This window comes from Macaca nemestrina, chromosome 14, assembly GCF_043159975.1.
Source record: "Macaca nemestrina isolate mMacNem1 chromosome 14, mMacNem.hap1, whole genome shotgun sequence".
Classification (NCBI taxonomy): domain Eukaryota; kingdom Metazoa; phylum Chordata; class Mammalia; order Primates; family Cercopithecidae; genus Macaca; species Macaca nemestrina.
The window spans coordinates 113,671,397-113,689,951 of NC_092138.1; the positions used below are offsets into that span (position 1 = coordinate 113,671,397).

The 18,555-nt window shown below is 49.2% G+C and overlaps 2 protein-coding genes across 5 annotated transcripts in view; one reads left to right on the forward strand and one right to left on the reverse strand.

Moving 5' to 3' along the window:
• Positions 1-18,555, forward strand: part of LOC105464065 (cilia and flagella associated protein 77) — a 170,857-nt gene that overhangs the window by 122,267 nt on the left and 30,035 nt on the right. Inside the window, exons 4-5 of the mRNA XM_011711726.2 lie at positions 11,405-11,510; positions 16,653-16,754. Of these exons, the coding sequence (XP_011710028.1) occupies positions 11,405-11,510; positions 16,653-16,754 (208 nt within the window). The remainder of the gene's footprint in view (positions 1-11,404; positions 11,511-16,652; positions 16,755-18,555) is intronic.
• LOC105464063 (DEAD-box helicase 31) overlaps positions 1-18,555 on the reverse strand; it is a 179,964-nt gene that overhangs the window by 32,469 nt on the left and 128,940 nt on the right. The window contains exon 20 of one of the 4 annotated variants that reach the window (XM_024787446.2): positions 11,476-12,213. The exons of the other annotated variants lie outside the window; for them this stretch is intronic. Coding sequence (XP_024643214.2) covers positions 12,003-12,213 — 211 coding nt within the window. The 3' untranslated portion in view covers positions 11,476-12,002. Of the gene's footprint in view, positions 1-11,475; positions 12,214-18,555 lie in introns of those variants that run through there. 4 annotated transcript variants of the gene reach the window in all.

The window sequence follows — 18,555 nt, forward strand, 5'->3', positions numbered from 1 at the left end:
AGTACCCGGCGTCAGGCACTGGGGCTCACACCTGCCATCCCAGCACTTTGTGAGGCCAAGACGGGCAGATCACTTGAGGTCAGGAGTTTGGATAAGCCTGGCCAACATGGTGAAACCCTGTCTCTACTAAAAATAAATAAATAAATAAATAAATAAATAAATAAATAAATAAATAAATAAAAATTAGCCGGGTGTGGCAGTGTGAGCCTGTAATCCCAGCTACTCTGGAGGCTGAGGCAGGAGAATCGCTTGAGCAGGGGAGGTGGAGGTTACAGTGAGCAGAGATCATGCCACTGCACTCCAGCCTAGGCAACAGAGCAAGACTCCATCTCATAAATAAATAAATAAATAAATAAATAAAAGTACCCAGGCCTGGTTTGCAAGGCTCTACTAAAGTTTTGTATAAGCACATCAGTCAACTTTGATCTTTTATATTTTCCTGGAAAAATTGCCTAATTTATTTCATTTATTGGCACAAAGTTGTACATGATATTCTCTCAGGCTAATTAAAAAAATCAAAATCTTACCTGCATTCAGGCCAGTTCCAGGTTTTGTGGGATAATAAGCCTGGAGCTTATTCAACCTTGGGGGCCCTCTTTAAGAAAAAAAATTCAAGGCCGGGCGCGGTGGCTCAAGCCTGTAATCCCAGCACTTTGGGAGGCCGAGGCGGGCGGATCACAAGGTCAGGAGATCGAGACCACAGTGAAACCCCGTCTCTACTAAAAATACAAAAAATTAGCCGGGCGCGGTGGCGGGCGCCTGTAGTCCCAGCTACTCAGGAGGCTGAGGCAGGAGAATGGCGGGAACCCGGGAGGCGGAGCTTGCAGTGAGCCGAGATCGCGCCACTGCACTTCAGCCTGGGCAACAGCGTGAGGCTCCGTCTCAAAAAAAAAAAAAAAAAGAAAAAAGAAAAAAAATTCAAAATCACGAATACAAATGCAGGCGCAAAACTGAATAATAAATTAGGATGAGAAAAGAAATCAGAACAAATTGCAAATTTAAATTAGCTGACCGATACCACAAACCACAAAAATCCAGGAAAATAACATACTTAAAAAAAAATTAAAGCTGGGCACGATGGCTCATGCCTGTAATCCCAGCACTTTGGGAAGCCAAGATGGGCAGATCACTTGAGGCCAGGAGTTGGAGACCAGCCTGGCCAATATGGTGAAACCCTGTCTCTACTAAAAATACAAAAATTAGCTGGGTGTGGTGGCCCATGCCTGCAGTCCCAGCTAATCGGGAGGCTGAAGCACGAGAATCACTTGAACCTGGGAGGCGGAGGTTGCCGTGAGCAGGGATGCCACTGCACTTCAGCCCGGGGAACAGAGCAAGACTCTGTCTCAAAAAAAAAAAAGAAAAAATCAATCAACACACCCCATATTTATTTATTTATTTATTTTGAGGCGGAGTCTCGCTCTGTTGCCCAGGCTGGAGTACAGTGGCACGATCTCGGCTCACTGCAAGCTCCCCGTCCCAGGTTCATGCCATTCTCCTGCCTCAGCCTCTCGAGCAGCTGGGACTACAGGCACCTGCCACCACTCCCAGCTAATTTTTTGTATTTTTAGTAGAGACGGGGTTTCACTGTGTTAGCCAGGATGGTCTCCATCTCCTGACCTTGTGATCTGCCCGCCTCGGCCTCCCAAAGTGCTGGGATTACAGGTGTGAGCCACTGCACCCGGCTGACACACCCCATATTTATTTTTACCCTATATTTTTTGGTCCTATACTCTTTGATTAAATCTTTACATGATAGTAATTTTTTTTTTTTTTTTTTTTTGCAATGGAGCCTCATTGTGACCCCCAGGTTGGAGTGCAGTGGCACAATCTCGGCTCACTGCAACCTCTGCTTCCCGAGTTTAAGTGGTTCTCCTGCATCAGCCTCCTGAGTAGCCAGGACTACAGGCATGCACCACCACGCCTGGCTAATTCTTGTGTTTTTAGTAGAGACTGGACTTTTACCATATTGGCCAGGCTTGTCTGGAACTCCTGACATCAAGTGATCCACCCGCACTGGCCTCCCAAAGTGCTGGGATTACAGGCGTGAGCCACCACGCTCGGCCCCATATGGTAGTAATTTTAAAATATTTTTCTATAAAAGTATAAAGGTATTCCAGTCTTTCCGCTAGCAGGCTTGATTGCATTTAAAAAATATTTTACTTTGAAATGATTATAGATCCACAGAAAGTTTTAAAGAGAAAGTTTGTACAGAGAAAGCCCACGTCCTCTTCACCCAGTTCCCCACAATGACAAAATTTCACATAGCTAGATTGCAAAATGAAAACCAAAAACTTGACATTGGTACCACGCACAGATTCCATTCATCTGCCAATTTCATATGCGCTCATTTGCATGTGTGCGTGTGGGTATGTCTGTGTGTGGTGTATTTAGTTCTTGCAGTTTTATCACATGTGTAGATTTGTGTGACACAATCAAGACACAAAACTGTTCTATCATCCAAAGATCTTCCTCACACCCCCTATAGTGAACTCTGCTTCCCTCTAGTTCCCAATGCCTGGAAAATTTCAAGAATGTTAAATATATGGAATCACACAGTGTGTAACCTTTTGAGGTTGGCCTTTTTTGCTCAGCATAAAGGCCTAGAGTTCATCCGAGATGTTGCGTGTAGGGAGAGTTCATTCTTTTTTGTTGCTGAGTGATATTCCCTGGTATGGATGGAACTGGATGTTCTTCTGGTCTATAGCTTGTATTTTCATCCTCTCCTTTTCATTCCTTCACTGAAGGACGTTTTTGTTTTCCAGTTTTGCACTGTTACAGCTAAAGCTGCTATGTAGGCTTCAATTACATCTTTAAAGAAAAGAAAATTAAACAAACAAATAATCAAATGCGATGAACATTTGTGAATAAGTTTTTAGGTCAACCAAAGCTTCCATTTCTCTGGAATAAATGCCCGGGAGAGCAATTGCTGGGCCATCTGGTAAGTATGTGTTTAACTTTTTAAGTAACCGCCGGCCGGGCGCAGTGGCTCACGCCTGTAATCCCAGCACTTTGGGAGGCCGAGGCGGAAGGATCATGAGGTCAGGAGATCAAGACCATCCTGGCTAACACGGTGAAACCCTGTCTCTACTAAAAAATACAAAATATTAGCTGGGCGTGGTGGCGGGCACCTGTAATCCCAGCTACTTGGGAGGCTGAGACAGGAGAGTTGCTTGAACCCAGGAGGCGGAGGTTGCAGTGAGCCGAGATTGCGCCACTGCACTCCAGCCTGGTGACAGAGCGAGACTCTGTCTCAAAACAAAAAAAAAGAAAAAGAAACTGCCAAACAGTTTTCCAGAGTGGCTGTGCCATTTTTCATCCTCACCAGCAGTGCATGGGAGCTTTAGTTTCTACGCATCCTCATCTGGTAGTGTCATTATGCCCTCTTATTTTAGCTGTACTAATGGGGGTATAGTGATATCATAGTCTTCATTTGCATTTCTCTAATGGCTACAGATGTTGACTATTCTTTCATGTGTTTGTTTGCCATCCATATATTCTCTTTGATGAAATGCCTCTTCATGTCTTTTGCCTATTTTCTTTCTTTTCATTTCTTTGTTTTTTTGGTTTTGTTTGTTTGTTTGTGTTTTTGTTTTTGTAGACAGGGTTTTGCCATGTTGGCCAGGCTGGTCTCAAACTCTTAGGCTCGAGGAATCCTTCTACCTTGGCCTCCCAACATGGGGGGATTACAGGCATGAGCCACCGGGCTGGGCTTTGCCAATTTTCTTTTTTTTTTTTTCTTCTTTTTTTTTGAGATGGAGAGAATCTCTGTCACCCAGCCTGGAGTGCAGTGGTGCAATCTCGGCTCACTGCAATTTCCACCTCCCAGGTTCAAGCGATTCTTGTGTCTCAGCCTCTTGATTAGCTGGGATTACAGGCACGTGCCACCATGCCCAGCTAATTTTTGTATTTTTAGTAGAGATGGGGTTTCGCCATGTTGGCCAGGCTGGTCTCGAACTCCTGACCTCAGGTTACCTGCCCCCGTCGGCCTCCCAAAGTGCCGGAATTACAGGCGTGAGCCACCATGCCTGGCCATCAATTTTCTAATGGGATTGTTTGGGTTTTTTTTTGTTTGGGTTTGTTTTGTTTTACTGTTGAGTTTTGAGAGTTTTTTATTCTAGATACGAGTCCTTTGCCAGATATATGGTTTACAGATGTGTTCTCCCTGTCTATAGCTTGTCTCTCCATCCTCTGAACTGGATCTCTCACAGAGCAAACGTTTTTAATTCTGAGGAAGCCCAATTTATCAGTTTTTTTCTTTCATGGATTATATTTTTTGGTGTTGAGTCTAACAAACTCTTTACGTAGCCTTCGATCCCAAACATTTTCTCCTATGTTTTCATCTAGAAGTTGTATAGTTTAATGTTTTGTATTTAAATCTGTGATCCATTTGAGTTAATTCTTGTATCAGGTGTGAGACTTAGGTTGTGTTTGTTATGTTTGTTTGCTGTGTTGTTTGTTTTGTCCAAGATGTCCAAGGCTCCAGCACCATTTGTTGAAACGACTCTCCTTCCTCCATTGAATTGCAGTTTCCCTCCATTCCCTTCTTTTGGTTTATTATAACTCATAGATAGTCTAATTTACAATACCCTGAATTATGAAAAGTTTATCTCCTAAAATTCTGCCTAGTCTTTTTCTCTGTCTCCTTCCCCCCTTCCCTCCTGCTGTGTGTCCTCTCTTTCTCTCTCTAGGTCTTTTTCAACAAGAAATAATTCCTGAGAGCAGCACTGTGCCAGTTCACACCAGACATAAACTATCCCCACCCTCGTGATGTTGGTGGCCAATGGCCAAGACCTGCTGTAAATCAGCAAACAAACGAATGAATGAGTGCCCTGCATGGGAGGGTGCCCGATGAGGGCTGTCCTAGGATGAGCTGGTTGGGGAGGAGCCTTCTGGGGAGGTGGCCTCGCTACTGGGACCTGAAGGCAAAGGGGAAGCTGAGTGTGTGCCGAGCGAGAGAAAGAGGATTCTCAGGGCTTGGAAGACCTGGTGGGGGGTGGCATGAACGTCAGGAAGGAGCTGGAGAAGGAGACAGGAGCTGCTGGAAGGGCCCTGTGGCCCGGGCAATGAGTCTGGGCTTAGGCTAAGACATGGGGGGCCATGGAAGGCATTTTAAGCAAGGGGTGATATGATCTGACTTATGTCCGAGATTCTTCCCATGTCAGACCAGCTTCTCCACCTTTGTATCCAAGGTAATGAGCCAGAGCAGAAGTGGGCATAGCCTGCTGGTCTCCTTCAGAGAACCCAGGCTGGGGCCGTTGGGACTCCCAGGGTTTGTCAGTTACTCTCATGCCCCGAGCCCCGTTCCCGGTAATAAGAGCTGCTGGCCGGAGCAAGACACAGGATGTCAGCCAAGCCCGCAGGAGGGTTGAGGGTGCCTTTGTGGTGGCGATGGATGTGGCGGGGACTGCTGAGAAGAGATCTTTTGTGTTGTGAACAGCCTCTTGGGGTAGATATTTTCAGATTGCGAATCTAGTGTCATTAGAAAACACAGCTATAAATTAGGCTGCTCAGAAGCATGGGGTGAGTAATAATTAAGTAATAAAAGTCACCGCAGGGGAAAGGAACTGGAAAACAAAGAACCACCATTTGTAGCTGCACCACAGGCTGCTGTGTGAAGGACCTCTGAGCAGGGGCAGCAGCTTGAAGCTGCTGAACCTTTGCTCAGACAGAATCCCAGGCTCAAACAGAATCCCAGCTCAGCCCCGGCCCAAAGAGAGCTGCATGCAGGGGAGGCAGACTGGCCTAGGAGCACAGACGGCGGCCAGGGAGTGGATATTTAGTGTCTGCTTTAGCTCTACAGCTGTCTCTGGACCATAAGCTGAAACATGTGGAGGAGCCCGGCAGAGAGCAGAGCCAGCCTGGTAAGGCAATAGGGCAGGGTGAGGCCTGGGGCGGAAGGGGAACTTGTATTCAGCGCCAGCCAATTGCTGTAGCCAGGAGTGCAGTCCAGCATTGACAGAACTTACCAAATGTCAAGACACTCCAGGAAGTTGGTTTTTGAATGGAAAAAGTTTTCATTTTTAAGTGTTGACAATGACGTCAAAGTTTAAGACCACCATGCAGTCCACATAAAACGCAGAGTGAGAGGCTCCAGGTCTGCCACCTCCGGTCCCGAGCTGTGTGACCCTGGGAGCCGCTTTCCCTCTCAGGACCTCTGTTTCCTCATTCATTTTTTCTGTGAAATTAAGTCACGGGGTAAGTTCTGAGGTTCTGAACCCTTCCTGCGGCATTTGCATCTTTGAAAAACACATAAACCGGGTGCAGTGGCTCACGCCTGTAATCCCAGCACTTTGGGAGGCAGACGCAGGAGGATCGCTTGAACTCAGGAGTTTTGAGACCAGCCTGGGCAACATAGTGAGACCCCCTATCTCTACAAAAAATAAACAAAAAATTAGCTGATATGTTGGCGCACGCCTGAGGTCCCAGCCACTTGGGAGTCTGAGAACATCGGATAAAAGCTGTGGATTCTCTCCTCAGATGAATGTCTTTACATAGCTGCACAGAAATAATTGCCTGGACCTTCCTGGGACTTTGGGAGGCTCAGAGCCTGGGGTTAGATCATCTCCAAGTCCTTAAGCCTTGAAGCACGAGGCCTGGATGCAGCGCCTTGGCCGCCCCACGTGACTGAACCAGAAGTGCCCTGAACAAGATCCCATGGTGACCCAGGTGCACAGTTTGAGAAACACTGCTCAAAACGCCCTTTGGCTGTCGAAGACTCTTCCATGTTCCAGTCACTGGCCGTGTTCTGGATACCGCTCAGCGGGAACGTGGTTCCCATAGATGTTTCCCAGCGTGTAGGCTGAGGAACCCTTGCGTACAAGTGTCCTGTGGCCGGTGTCACAAATTACCATGAACTTGGTGGCTTAAACAACAGGAAATGATTCTCTCACAATTCTGGAGGCCAGAAGCATGAAACAGGAGTCAACAGGCCCCGCTCCTTCCCAGGGTTCTAGCCGAGGACCCTTCCTGCCTCTTCCAGCTGCTGGTAGCTCCAGGTGTTCCTTGGTTTGGGGTTACAGGGTAGCTCACGTTATATTAGGTTGGTACAAAAGTAATTGCAGTTTTTTTTTTTTTTTTTGAAAGTAATTTGAGGCCAGGTGCGGTGGCTCACGCTTGTAATCCCAGCACTTTGGGAGGCTGAGGTGGGTGGATAACCTGAGGTCGACAGTTCGAGACCAGCCTGGCAAAATGGTGAAACCCCATCTCTTCTAAAAATGCAAAAATTAGCTGGGCATGGTGTTGGGAGCCTGTAGTCCCAGCTACTCGGGAGGTTGAGGCATGAGAGTCACTTGAACCCAAGAGGTGGAGGTTGCAGTAAGCCGAGATCACGCCACTACACTCCAGCCTGGGCAATACAGCAAGACTCTGTCTCAAAAAGAATAAAAGGAAAAGAAAAAGAAGTAATTTGACAATGCTGGTCTAGAGTCTTGATTACCTTCCAGTTAGTTTACTTTGGGGTTTTTTCCTCCAAACATATTTGGTAGGCAGTCCAGCATACCTCCTAGCCTATCACTTCTGGCACAGTATCTATTTGTCACTGTCAGTGATGTCAAGATTGATAACGGGTAAATTTTATGTTGTGTATATTTACCACAGTAATAACACGACGATCATAGAAAGGGCTGGTCATTCGGTTCAGCTGCTGCAGCATGACCCATCTGTTGGGAATCTCCCATCAGCCTCCACCTAATCATTTTAGCAGCCACTGATGAACGTTCCCTAGATCCATTATTTCATTAGGAGTCACAAAACACTGATTTCCCCACTAATTCTGTCATTCCTCCTGCATTTATGAGCTCTGGTTTTTCTTTTTTGAGATGGAGTCTCGCTCTGTCGCCCAGGCTGGAGCACAGTGGTGTGATCTCGGCTCACTGCAAGCTCCGCCTCCCAGGTTCACACCATTCTCCTGCCTCAGCCTCCCGAGTAGCTGGGACTAGAGGTGCCCGCCACCACGCCCGGCTAATTTTTTGTGTTTACTATTTAGTAGAGATGGCATTTCACTGTGTTAGCCAGGATGGTCTTGATCTCCTGACTTCGTGATCCACCCGCCTCAGCCTCCCAAAGTGCTGGGATTACAGGCGTGAGCCACCATGCCTGGCCGAGCTCTGGTTTTTCTATAAAGAACTTTCCCTTATTGCCTATTTGATGACCCAAGATCCTGTTAGTACAGGAGGAAAGGCAGGTAAATGCTCTGTTATTTATTTTCAGAATAATGATTTTGTGGCCTAGCAACCTCCAAACTGCACAAGAAGGTTTTCCTTTTTTCCCCAACCAGAATTATACATATATGTCCATGTGTCATATAGAGAGTGCTATATGATGGATTTCAACTCACGGCCGTTGTTATTCTATCTAATCCTCAAATTGTCCTGTCTTTGGCCAATTTGGGCTGGCCCCTGTGGTCCATTACCATGTCTCCCAATAGCCTCTGACAGCCTTCTTGCTTCTGGCATGGGTACCTCCTGGGCACAGAGATCAACCCTTTCTCCAGTGATCCCTGGTTCTTTTGAGCAGAGAACAGCACTTTGAGACCACAGTCTAGGCACTAGGGGTGCTCATTGCTACTGAGTTGTGATCACTTCTAGACTTTTACAGTGGACAGAGATAGGGATAGGAAACATGTTACTTTTTTTTTTTTTTTTTTTTTTTGAGACGGAGTCTTGCTCTGTCGCCCAGGCTGGAGTGCAGTGGCGCGATCTCGGCTCACTGCAAGCTCCGCCTCCCGGGTTCATGCCATTCTCCTGCCTCAGCCTCCTGAGTAGCTGGGACTACAGGCGCCCGCCACCGCGCCCGGCTAATTTTTTGTATTTTTAGTAGAGACGGGGTTTCACCGTGGTCTCGATCTCCTGACCTTGTGATCCGCCCGCCTCGGCCTCCCAAAGTGCTGGGATTACAGGCGTGAGCCACTGCGCCCGGCCGAAACATGTTACTTTTTATAAAGAGGAAAACTAACGAGTTCGTGATGATATTTACAATTCAAATTTAAAATTACAGAGGTTTTTTTTTTCTACTACTTTGATTTTATATAGGTATTTCTTTTCTCCTAATGGCATTTATATAATTACTAATTTGCTTTATCCTGGAATGTATACATAATAGTTTCAAACTAACAATATCAACATTATTATTAGCAACAAGGACACAGCTTCAGATTTCCTCATGGTTCTTTTTATCCTCAGGATATTTTACGCTAGGGATATTCTACCCAAATCTCTTTTAAAGTCACTTGAAGCTGGGCGAGGTGGCTCACGCCTGTAATCCCAGCACTTTAGGAGGCTGAGGTGGGCAGATCACTTGAGGTCAGGAGTTTGAGACCAGCCTGGTCAACATAGCAAAGCCCTGTCTCTACTAAAAATACAAAAAATTAACTAGGTGTGGTGGCTGGTGCCTGTGATCTCAGCTGCTCAGGAGGCTGAGGTGGGAGAATCACTTGAACCTGGGAGGCAAGGTTGCAGTGAACTGAGATTGCATCACTGCACTCCAGCCTGGGTGACAGAGCAAGACTCCACCTCAATAAATAAATAATGTCACTTGAAATCATCTGTGTTTATGCCACAACTTGACATACAATTAGGTTCATTTGCTCTCTCCTGTTGTGATATGGGGTAGATGCTAATCCTTTCTCTTTAATTTTTTCATAATTAGCAAAAAAAACCATTTTTTATATGTTTCCAAAGTCAAAACTATAACACAAAGTCTATTCAAAAAGTTCTAGGTTTCCTTTCTGTTATTTCCTTCCTGTTCTCTCCCTCATTCTACAGGTAACTTCTTAGTTAATAAGTTTGGTTTATCTTTTCATTTTCTTCCTCATGAAAATAGAAATATATGTATATGCATCATGTATACGATATACATCATAAATTCTAGGTATCTATTTTATGTATATGGGGGCATCCTATGGGACTGGTTAAGGGCACTTATTTAGTTTTTTCTGGTTGTTTCTGAGCTGCAAGTGTGTACAAAAATTAGGGGAGCTGGGAGTTATTAACCAAGTCCCAGACATGCTGGGTTGGCTGTTTCGAGGGTTATTGTTTGGCTTCCTGGACTGTTGGTAAAGACCACAGTCTGACTTCCTACAAGTCTGGCATAGCAGGTGGCTTCCTGGGCTGGTTACTGTACAAAACGGGCTGGTTTCCTGGCCTATCTGCAGATTGTGGCTCATAGTTTTGTTTTTGTTTTTGCTTTTGTTTTGAGACAGAGCCTTGCTCTGTTGCCTAGGCTGGAGTGCAGAGTGACGTGATCTCGGGTCACTGCAACCTTCATCTCCCGACTTCAAGCGATTCTCCTGTCTCAGCCTCCCTAGTAGTTGGGATTACAGGCACACGCCACCACGCCCAGCTAATGTTTGTAGTTTTAGTAGAGACAGGGCTTCACCATGTTGGCCAGGCTGGTCTCAAACTCCTGTCCTCAGGTGACCCACCCTCCTCGGCCTCCCAAAGTGCTGGAATTTCAGGTGTGAGCCACAGCGCCCAGCCCATAGTTCACTTTTATATGTGGTTTGGCCATTGTCCATTTGGATATTCAGCCTCTCAACCTGTTTAGAGATTAGGTCCCACCTGGGAGCAGTTGGCCATTCGCTGCAAGGACATGAAATCCCGCTGCTACAGAGGCTTGTGGCTGAGCGGGTCTGCCTTGCGGTGCTGCCCGCACTGCTCTGGGATCTTACCCTTCTCATCTGTAAGATGGGAATAATACTAGTCTCCATTTTCGTGTTGGGAAGGGGTGGAGCATACAAAATGCCTAGGGTAAGTGCTCCTTGGCTGGAAATCACTGTCAAAGAGAACCAGAGCCAGACACTGATTAAAGGTGGTAAAGACATTTTATTCAATACTATCGCAAAAAGGGAGAAGCTTCAGTATAGAACTGAGTTCAATTCCAGATACAACAGAAGTGGGGATGTTTGGCTGAGGAACCAAGGGAGGGGCGGGGTCAGTGGATGGAAAATTACTAAGAGGAGACGTCAAGGCAGGAAGATCCTTGCTAAAGGCAGGCTAAGGTCATCAGATATCAAGGGTACAGGTGAGGAACCTAATCAGCTGTCAAGGGTAATCAGATGTGAAGGGGTGGCGAATCAATGTAGCGGGACTCTTGGCTAAAACTGGCTTCAGCAGGCCAAGGATAGGGCCCAGGGATGTGGCCTAGTGAGAAAGAGAGCTCAGAGGACCAGACCTCTAACGTTTGGTCAAGGAGAGAGTCCTACCACCATCGCAGGCCCAGCACTCATAAGCCTAGGTGAGGCACCTGTTTCATAGCTTTTGCGGTCTGGGAGTGAGGCTTTCACAGCTGTAGGAGTGATGCACCCTGCAGCTCCTGATGTTTAGGAGACTCCTGGGGGCGGGGGGTGGGGAGCGGATGCCTCTGTCTTTCCAGGGCCTCAAGCTCTGTCTGAATTTCTTCCCTCCAGGCCTTCCACACCCTTCTTTGATCTGCTGCAGCACCGGTACCTGCAACTGTGGGTACAGGAACAAAAGGCCACCCAGAAAGCCATCAAACTGGAGAAGAAGCAGAAGGTAAATGTAGCCCTCACTCCTGAGTTGCCAGCTGAGGGGGTGGAGAAGAGAGAAGGGCTGGCCAGGGCCAAGCATCGAGATGACATTTGTGTATGTTTGTCATTGGGGGTGGGTGGGAAATCAGGTTGCATCTTCTGACCAGCATCAGAGAATCTAGAGCTGAAAGGATCTTGGTGATTATCCAGTTCTGACCCTACGTAAGTTCAGAGGGTAGAGGACATGGGTCCAGGCCACCAGTCAACAGGCCCCGTGTGACCCTGAGCGGGGATAAGAACCCAGCTGTCCTGACTCCTACCTAGGCACCCTTCTCACCAAACCTCTGCACAACTTCACACACCCAAAATCAGATTTTAGACTAATCCGACCTGGCCCACACAGAAGTATGTCCTGTACAATCTATAGAGAAAAGGCCAATAAGGCAAAGTTGAAGAGGAACCCACTTCTAAAAGGGTGCCTCAAAGAACACATTATATTAAACTTTGTAACATTTTATTACAAATTAACCAGGAAGCAGTATTCCAAACACCTCCCAAGCAGGACATGCATCCTCGCATCTATGCTACCAAGGGCGCAAGGCAGGCATTGTAATCTCTGCTTCCCAGGCGTGGAAGTCGAGGCTTGGGGAGACAGTACCTGCACAGGGAAGTTTGAGCTGAGGTCCCGAGGATGTCCAAACACTGCCGATTGCTGGTGATAGGAGTCCCTAGCAATGAGTAGGACATCAGGTCAGTGAGGATTTTAGCAGGCAGGAAAACCATCTTTAACTGTTCATTTGCATTGTCATACACATGTGAAAATACTCACGGCCGGGTGCGGTGGCTCACGCCTATAATCCCAACACTTTGGGAGGCCGAGGTGAGTGGGTCACCTGGTTTGAGACCAGCCTGGCCAACATGGTGAAACCCCTGTCTCTACTAAAAATACAGAAATTAGCCGGGCATGTTGGTGGGCGCCTGTAATCCCAGCTACTCGGGAGGCTGAGGCAGGAGAATAGCTTGAACCCGGGAGGCGGAGGTTGCAGTAAGCTGAGATTGCACCACTTCACTCCAGCCTGGGCGACAGAGTGAGACTCTGTCTCAAAAGAAAAGATACTAAAATGGTACTTCCTGGCTGGGTGCGGTGGCTCACGCCTGTAATCCCAGCACTTTGGGAGGCCGAGGCAGGCGGATCACGAGGTCAGGAGACCATCCTGGCTAACACGGTGAAACCCCGTCTCTACTAAAAATACAAAAAATTAGCTGGGTGTGGTGGCACGAGCCTGTAGTCCCAGCTAATCAGGAGGCTGAGACATGAGAATTGCTTGAACCCAGGAGGCGGAGGTTGCAGTGAGCCGAGATCGTGCCACTGCTCTCCAACCTGGGCGACAGAGCAAGACTCCGTCTCAATAAAAAAATAAATAGATAAAATAGTACTTCCTTTAAAGTATTCTGAAACTCGAACGTTCAGAGAGATCAGATTGGCCTCCTCCGCAGTAGGTCCAGACTGATGATGGTAAAATCAGATTTGTTCTATGTTCACGTGGTGCTTTACAGACTTCATCAAGGGCGTGGCTCCAGCGTGGCTGGTTGTCATGACAATCACAACCAGCACCCTCCCCAAGCCTCTGAGCTGAGGGCTGGGCTGAGCACGCACCCTGAGTTTCTGCATTTAGTTCTCCGAGAATGCCCTGACGTCAGTCTCTCCTCTTATCATCTCAGTGTGGTTTATTTGACAGGGAAACTAGGGCTCAGAGAGATGAAGTGATTTGCCAACAGTGTCAGACCTAGGTGTGTCCAGCCTGAGAGTCCAGGCTTTTCCCGAAGGAGAGGTCCCACTCCTGCTGTTTACGGAAAAGCCTGGGGCTCAGCGACAGCGCCTGTGATGTGCTAGGGCCAACCTGGGGATCGGAGGAGTCTTTCTAGAAATCCTGGTACACCTCAGGAGGGGCCAGGAGGGGTGTACGAGTTGGGGGTCCAAGGATTTCCAGGCGTGGCGGGTGCCAGGGCCTCTCCTGGCTCTTCTCAGCCGTCTGCAGAGCCCCAGACAGCTCATTAAAGAGCTGGGCATTGTAATAATATTTTAAGAGCAACCCATGACCAGTTTATTTGTTAATGGCTCAAGCAAGAGTCCACTTGCTATGGTAATGGCCGGTTCCAGAGGGAGCATTACCAGCACAAACTGTTTTCTAGCCCTGCATTAGAGCTGGGAGTTCTTTTGGTTTTTTCGTCTTCCTTTCTTTGTTTTTGAGACGGAGTTTCACTCTTTTCGCCCAGGCTGGAGTGCAATGAGGCAATCTCAACTCACTGCAACCTCCGCCTCCTAGGTTCAAGTGATTCTCCAGCCTTGCCTCCTGAGTAGCTGGGATTACAGGCACCTGCCACCAGGCCCAGCTAATTTTGTATTTTTAGTAGAGACGGGGTCTCACCATGTTGGCCAGGCTGGTCTCAAACTCCTGACCTCAGATGGTCCACCCACCTCAGCCTCCCAAAGTGCTGGGACTACAGGCGTGAGCCCATTGTGCCCGGCTTAGAGCTGGGAGTTTTAATTAGCAGGTATTTCACGCAACCCAGTGTTGGTAAATGCACCCCATCTTCCGGCTCTAGGAGAAAGCCCCTCCTTTTCAAGCAGAGCCCCCTGAAACAGCTCGTGTGGTTTGGAGCAGGTGCCAGCTCTGCATGTGTAGCTGAGGGAATCTCTCTTTGTTGGGGTCTTGGTTTCTGCACTGGGCACAGAAAGGGGTCTGATTAAATGAGGGCCCGCCATGCTGTGTCTGTGAAGGGAGGAAAATATCTTTCTTTCTACCCATCCTAGACTCATGGCTGAGGGCCCTATCACAAAAGACAGGTTTGCAAGAGGAAAGCATTCAAATGTCTTTCAGTTTTATGTGACACGTGAGCCTCCGTAAGGAAATGAAGGCCCAAAGAAATGGTTAAACGCATGTATTTTTAGGCTGGATTTGGTGAAGAAGGGGATAGTTGTGGAGAAACAGGATTGGATGAATAGTGAGATCTTTTGGTGATAAACTGGGGGAAACTTCGCAAGTCCTGTTTGTTCAGATTATCAGGATGTTCTTTACCTGTAGGTTCTGGGGGCCACCTCTGGAATGAGGGTCTCATAACCTGCTTGAGGGGAGAAGGGCAGGGGACGTGAGAGAGACCGTCCTACTTCTGCCCTTTTTCAGTATGCCAACAGCGCATATTTGGAGGTATTGTGAACTCCATCACTTAGCGCGTAGCAGGCAGTCAGAACATACTTGTATCAACCTTGTAATCTTGCTCCAAGATTCTCTGTGTCTGCTATATTGTCCTACAAATGGCTACAAACCCACCAAACGCTGGGAGGCTGTGGTCTGGGGTTGACAGACAATTTACCGGACTTGCTTAGATGGTCAGTTTGCAAGGCCACATCCCCCCAGCCACAGACCTCGGTGTCCTCCTTAAGCCTGTCAGCATCTGGGTATGGCCTGACTGGGATGACCCCAGATGAAATTCATGGCAACAGCTACTGATAAGTGAGCCATCATCTTGGCCAGCTGCCCTGCTCAGAGTTGAACTCAGCAAACCCTGCAAGAACCCTGCTCGCCCTATTTCCAGCAGAGAGAACCGAGGCTCAGACAGGTGACATGACTGCTTGCCTCCGATTCCGAAGCCCGGCTCCCTAACCCCCGACTAGACAGCCTCTCTGCTTTGGTTCAAAGATAGTTTCAAAACCTTCTAGACATGGCCAGATGTGGTGGCTCACACCTGAAATCCCAGCACTTTGGGAGACCAAGGCCAGTGGATCACTTGAGGCCAGGAGTTTGAGACCAGCCTGTCCAACATGGCGAAACCCCATCTCTACTAAAAACACAAAAATTAGCCGGGCGTGGTGGCAGGTGCCTGTAAACCCAGCTACTTGGGAGGCTGAGGCAGGAGAATCGCTTGAATCCAGGAGCCTAGATCATAGCACTGCACTTCAGCCTGGGCAACAGAGCGACACTCTGTCTCAAAAAAAAAAAAAAAAAAAAAAAAAAAGGTCGGGGGGCTTGTAAGTGATCCATAGACACTTTCAATAAAATTAACACAATAAATCAATAAAAGGGGTTTACTGGGGTGGTGGCACCTCGATTAAACTCGGTGCAGTCTTTATTTGCCGACTCTGCCTTCCGTGTGCTTCACGCCATGGGAGGCCACGTGGAGTTCATGGGGCCCTGCCCTTGGAAGCCAGGGCAGATCCATGTTCTGTAAGGCCTGAAAAGTCTACAGTTTGGAATCCTGATTTACGAGAAAGTACATAAAGGAAACCTGAGAGCCTGTGAGCTCATGCCCTGGGCCCCTCCTAACCGAGCCCTGAGATAAAGGACTTGGCAGCATTGGCCTCAGGGCTACTCCACCAGGCCTCTGTCCCCAACACTCCCCTGGGGCTGCAGGTCTGTGGCTCTGGCTGCAGCCAATACTGATGACTCCCAGACCAGGGCTTCCAGCCCATCCCCAGCTGCCTATGCCCTGTCCCCTCACACATCTCAGGACATGACACAGTCAAAGCCAAACCAAGTCTTTTGGATCAGTCCAGAACAGACCTTATGAGCTATGTGGCTCTAACAGTGGACTTGCTGGCACCTGTTAGAGGGCACAGGCACGCAGGTCAGCAGCAGACGGGCTTCTACTGTGTCTCTGAAATCACACCTGCAGAGACACCATGGTGGGGGGTCCCTGGTCCCTGAGTTCCCCGAATAAGCTCTCACTCCTCTGCATGAGCAGGCCATGGAGGACCTGTTCTAAGAGACACTAACCTCTCGAATCATGCAGTTCTTCATTCAGACACCATGGAGTCCTGGGGACCCACTGGGACTGCGTTAGCCACGGAGGACAAGTTCAAGGATGACTGAGACACTATCCATGCCCTCAGGGTGGTTGCATGCTGGAATCCCACGTGTTCCAGGGACTGGAATGCTCCGGGTATCCTGGGGTTCCACCCCCCCCAGTCTCCTGAGCTGTGGCCAGAGACAGGACCACGGAGGCAGGTGGTGTGAAACAGCCTTGGAGAAGGGCTGGGGCTGGAAGGAAAGTGACCGAGGATCTTGCCATGCCAAGAATCCCAGCCCTCTGTCTCTGTATTCCTTCAGCACGGCCTTCTCCAAATAGCCAGGCGACCGTCTCACCGTTGCCTTTCCCTGGTCTGCAGGTGGTCCTTGGGAAGCTGTATGAGACCCGGAGCAGTCAGCTGAGGAAGTACAAGCCGCCCGTGAAGCTGGACACCTTGTGGCACATGCCTCACTTCCAGAAGGTCAGTGTCACCTTCATCCATGCCCCTCCCTGCCTCATGCTGGCTGCTGGTCACCTTGCCAGGTCTTTACCTGCTGTCTCTAAGTTCTGTGGGCTTCTCGCCATCGATTAGCACAACAGCAGCAGCAGCAACAGCTCATGTTTCTTGAGCACTTCCTAAGGCCCGGAGCTGAGCCTATGTGCACCATCTCCATGACTTTTCACATTCACTGAAGGGGGCAGCTGCTGGTACCAGGCCTATTTTCCGGACAGGGAACATAGTGGATGCTGCGAAGTGGCAGAGTCTTCGGCTGAACCCAGACCATCTGGGTGCAGAGGCTGGGCGGCTGTCCACCTGAGGCAGAGGCGGTCTACCTGTAGAGGAGGCTGTCCACCCGAAGCAGAGGCTGTCCACGTAGAGGAGGCTGTCACCTGGGAAGCAGGCTGTCCACCCGAGGCAGAGGCTGTCTACCTAGAGGAGGCTGTTGCCTGGGGAAGAGGCGGTCCATCTGGGGCAGAGGCTATCTACCTGTAGAGGAGGCTGTCTACCTGGAGGAGGCTATCCACTTGGAAGGAGACTGTCCACCTGGGGCGGAGGCTGTCTCCCTGGGGCACGGGCTGTCTCCCTGGGGCGGAGGCTGTCTCCCTGGGGCAGAGGCTGTCTGGGCCAAACTTCCCTCCAGGGAAGGGGTAGCTGATGCATGACATCCTGCGCTGGGAATTTTGGGGTGCAAGACAGATGCATGCCAACCAGGATGAACTTCCCACAGAGCGACGTCCCTGGGGAGAGAGGAGCAAAGGTCTACCAAGGACTGGGGCAAGTGTGCGACATGTACCCAGACTGACCTAGATAAGGACCCAGGGAACGCGCCACGTTCTGGCCTCAGAACTCAACCGGCGTTCTCTCAAGCACGTAGCCCTGTAGCACCCAGACAGGGATTCATCTTCAACAGCTTTTGGCAGGGAAAGAACAGTCAGTGTAAGAGCCGGGGGCACCATACGGAGAAAGGGAAATGGGATATGTGGGAACAGTGGCTTCAGGATGGGGCTGAAGGAGCTGCGTGTGCTCAGCTCAGGCAGAGGGAGCCTTTCTCGGAGGCCACAAGGCACCCCCCCGGCCCCAGGAAGACAGCTGCACAAAGCAACGTTCCTGGCCAGCCAGGCCCAGCTGCTGTGCCACATTAAACTGCAATTTAAACAATGAAGGGCCGGTGCCTTTCTGAGCCTAATGCACTTGAACAGGCTGTAGAGCTTCACCGGAGAAACCTGCTCTGCCCCCCTTGACGCGGCCTCTCATGTTCTGCCCAAGTGGCCTCTGCCAGCATATGTCAATGACCATGCGCCCCGCCGCCCGTCAGTGCGCTGCCTCCGTGCACAGCAGACGTCAAGGGAGGAACAGGGCCGAGCACATTCGGGAAGTGGTGGGAGTCACTGCAGCTCTGCAGCTCCTCTCACTGCTCCTGCCCTCAACAGCATGGCTCATCTCTAGCTTCTCTGCCTTTTCCAGCCATGTCACTTCCTCCGCTTCCCCTGCTCTCTCACTTACTCAGCAGATTCCATCTACAGCCTCCATCCTGGCCCTGGCTGTGGTCTTTCCTCCCTGCCTCTTTTTTTTTTTTTTTTTTGAGACGGGGTCTCGCTCTGTCGCCCAGGCTGGAGTGCAGTGGCCGGATCTCAGCTCACTGCAAGCTCCGCCTCCCGGGTTTACGCCATTCTCCTGCCTCAGCCTCCCGAGTAGCTGGAACCACAGGCTTGCACCACCATGCCCAGCTAATTTTTGTATTTTTTGCAGAGATGAGGTTTCGCCATGTTGGACAGGCTGG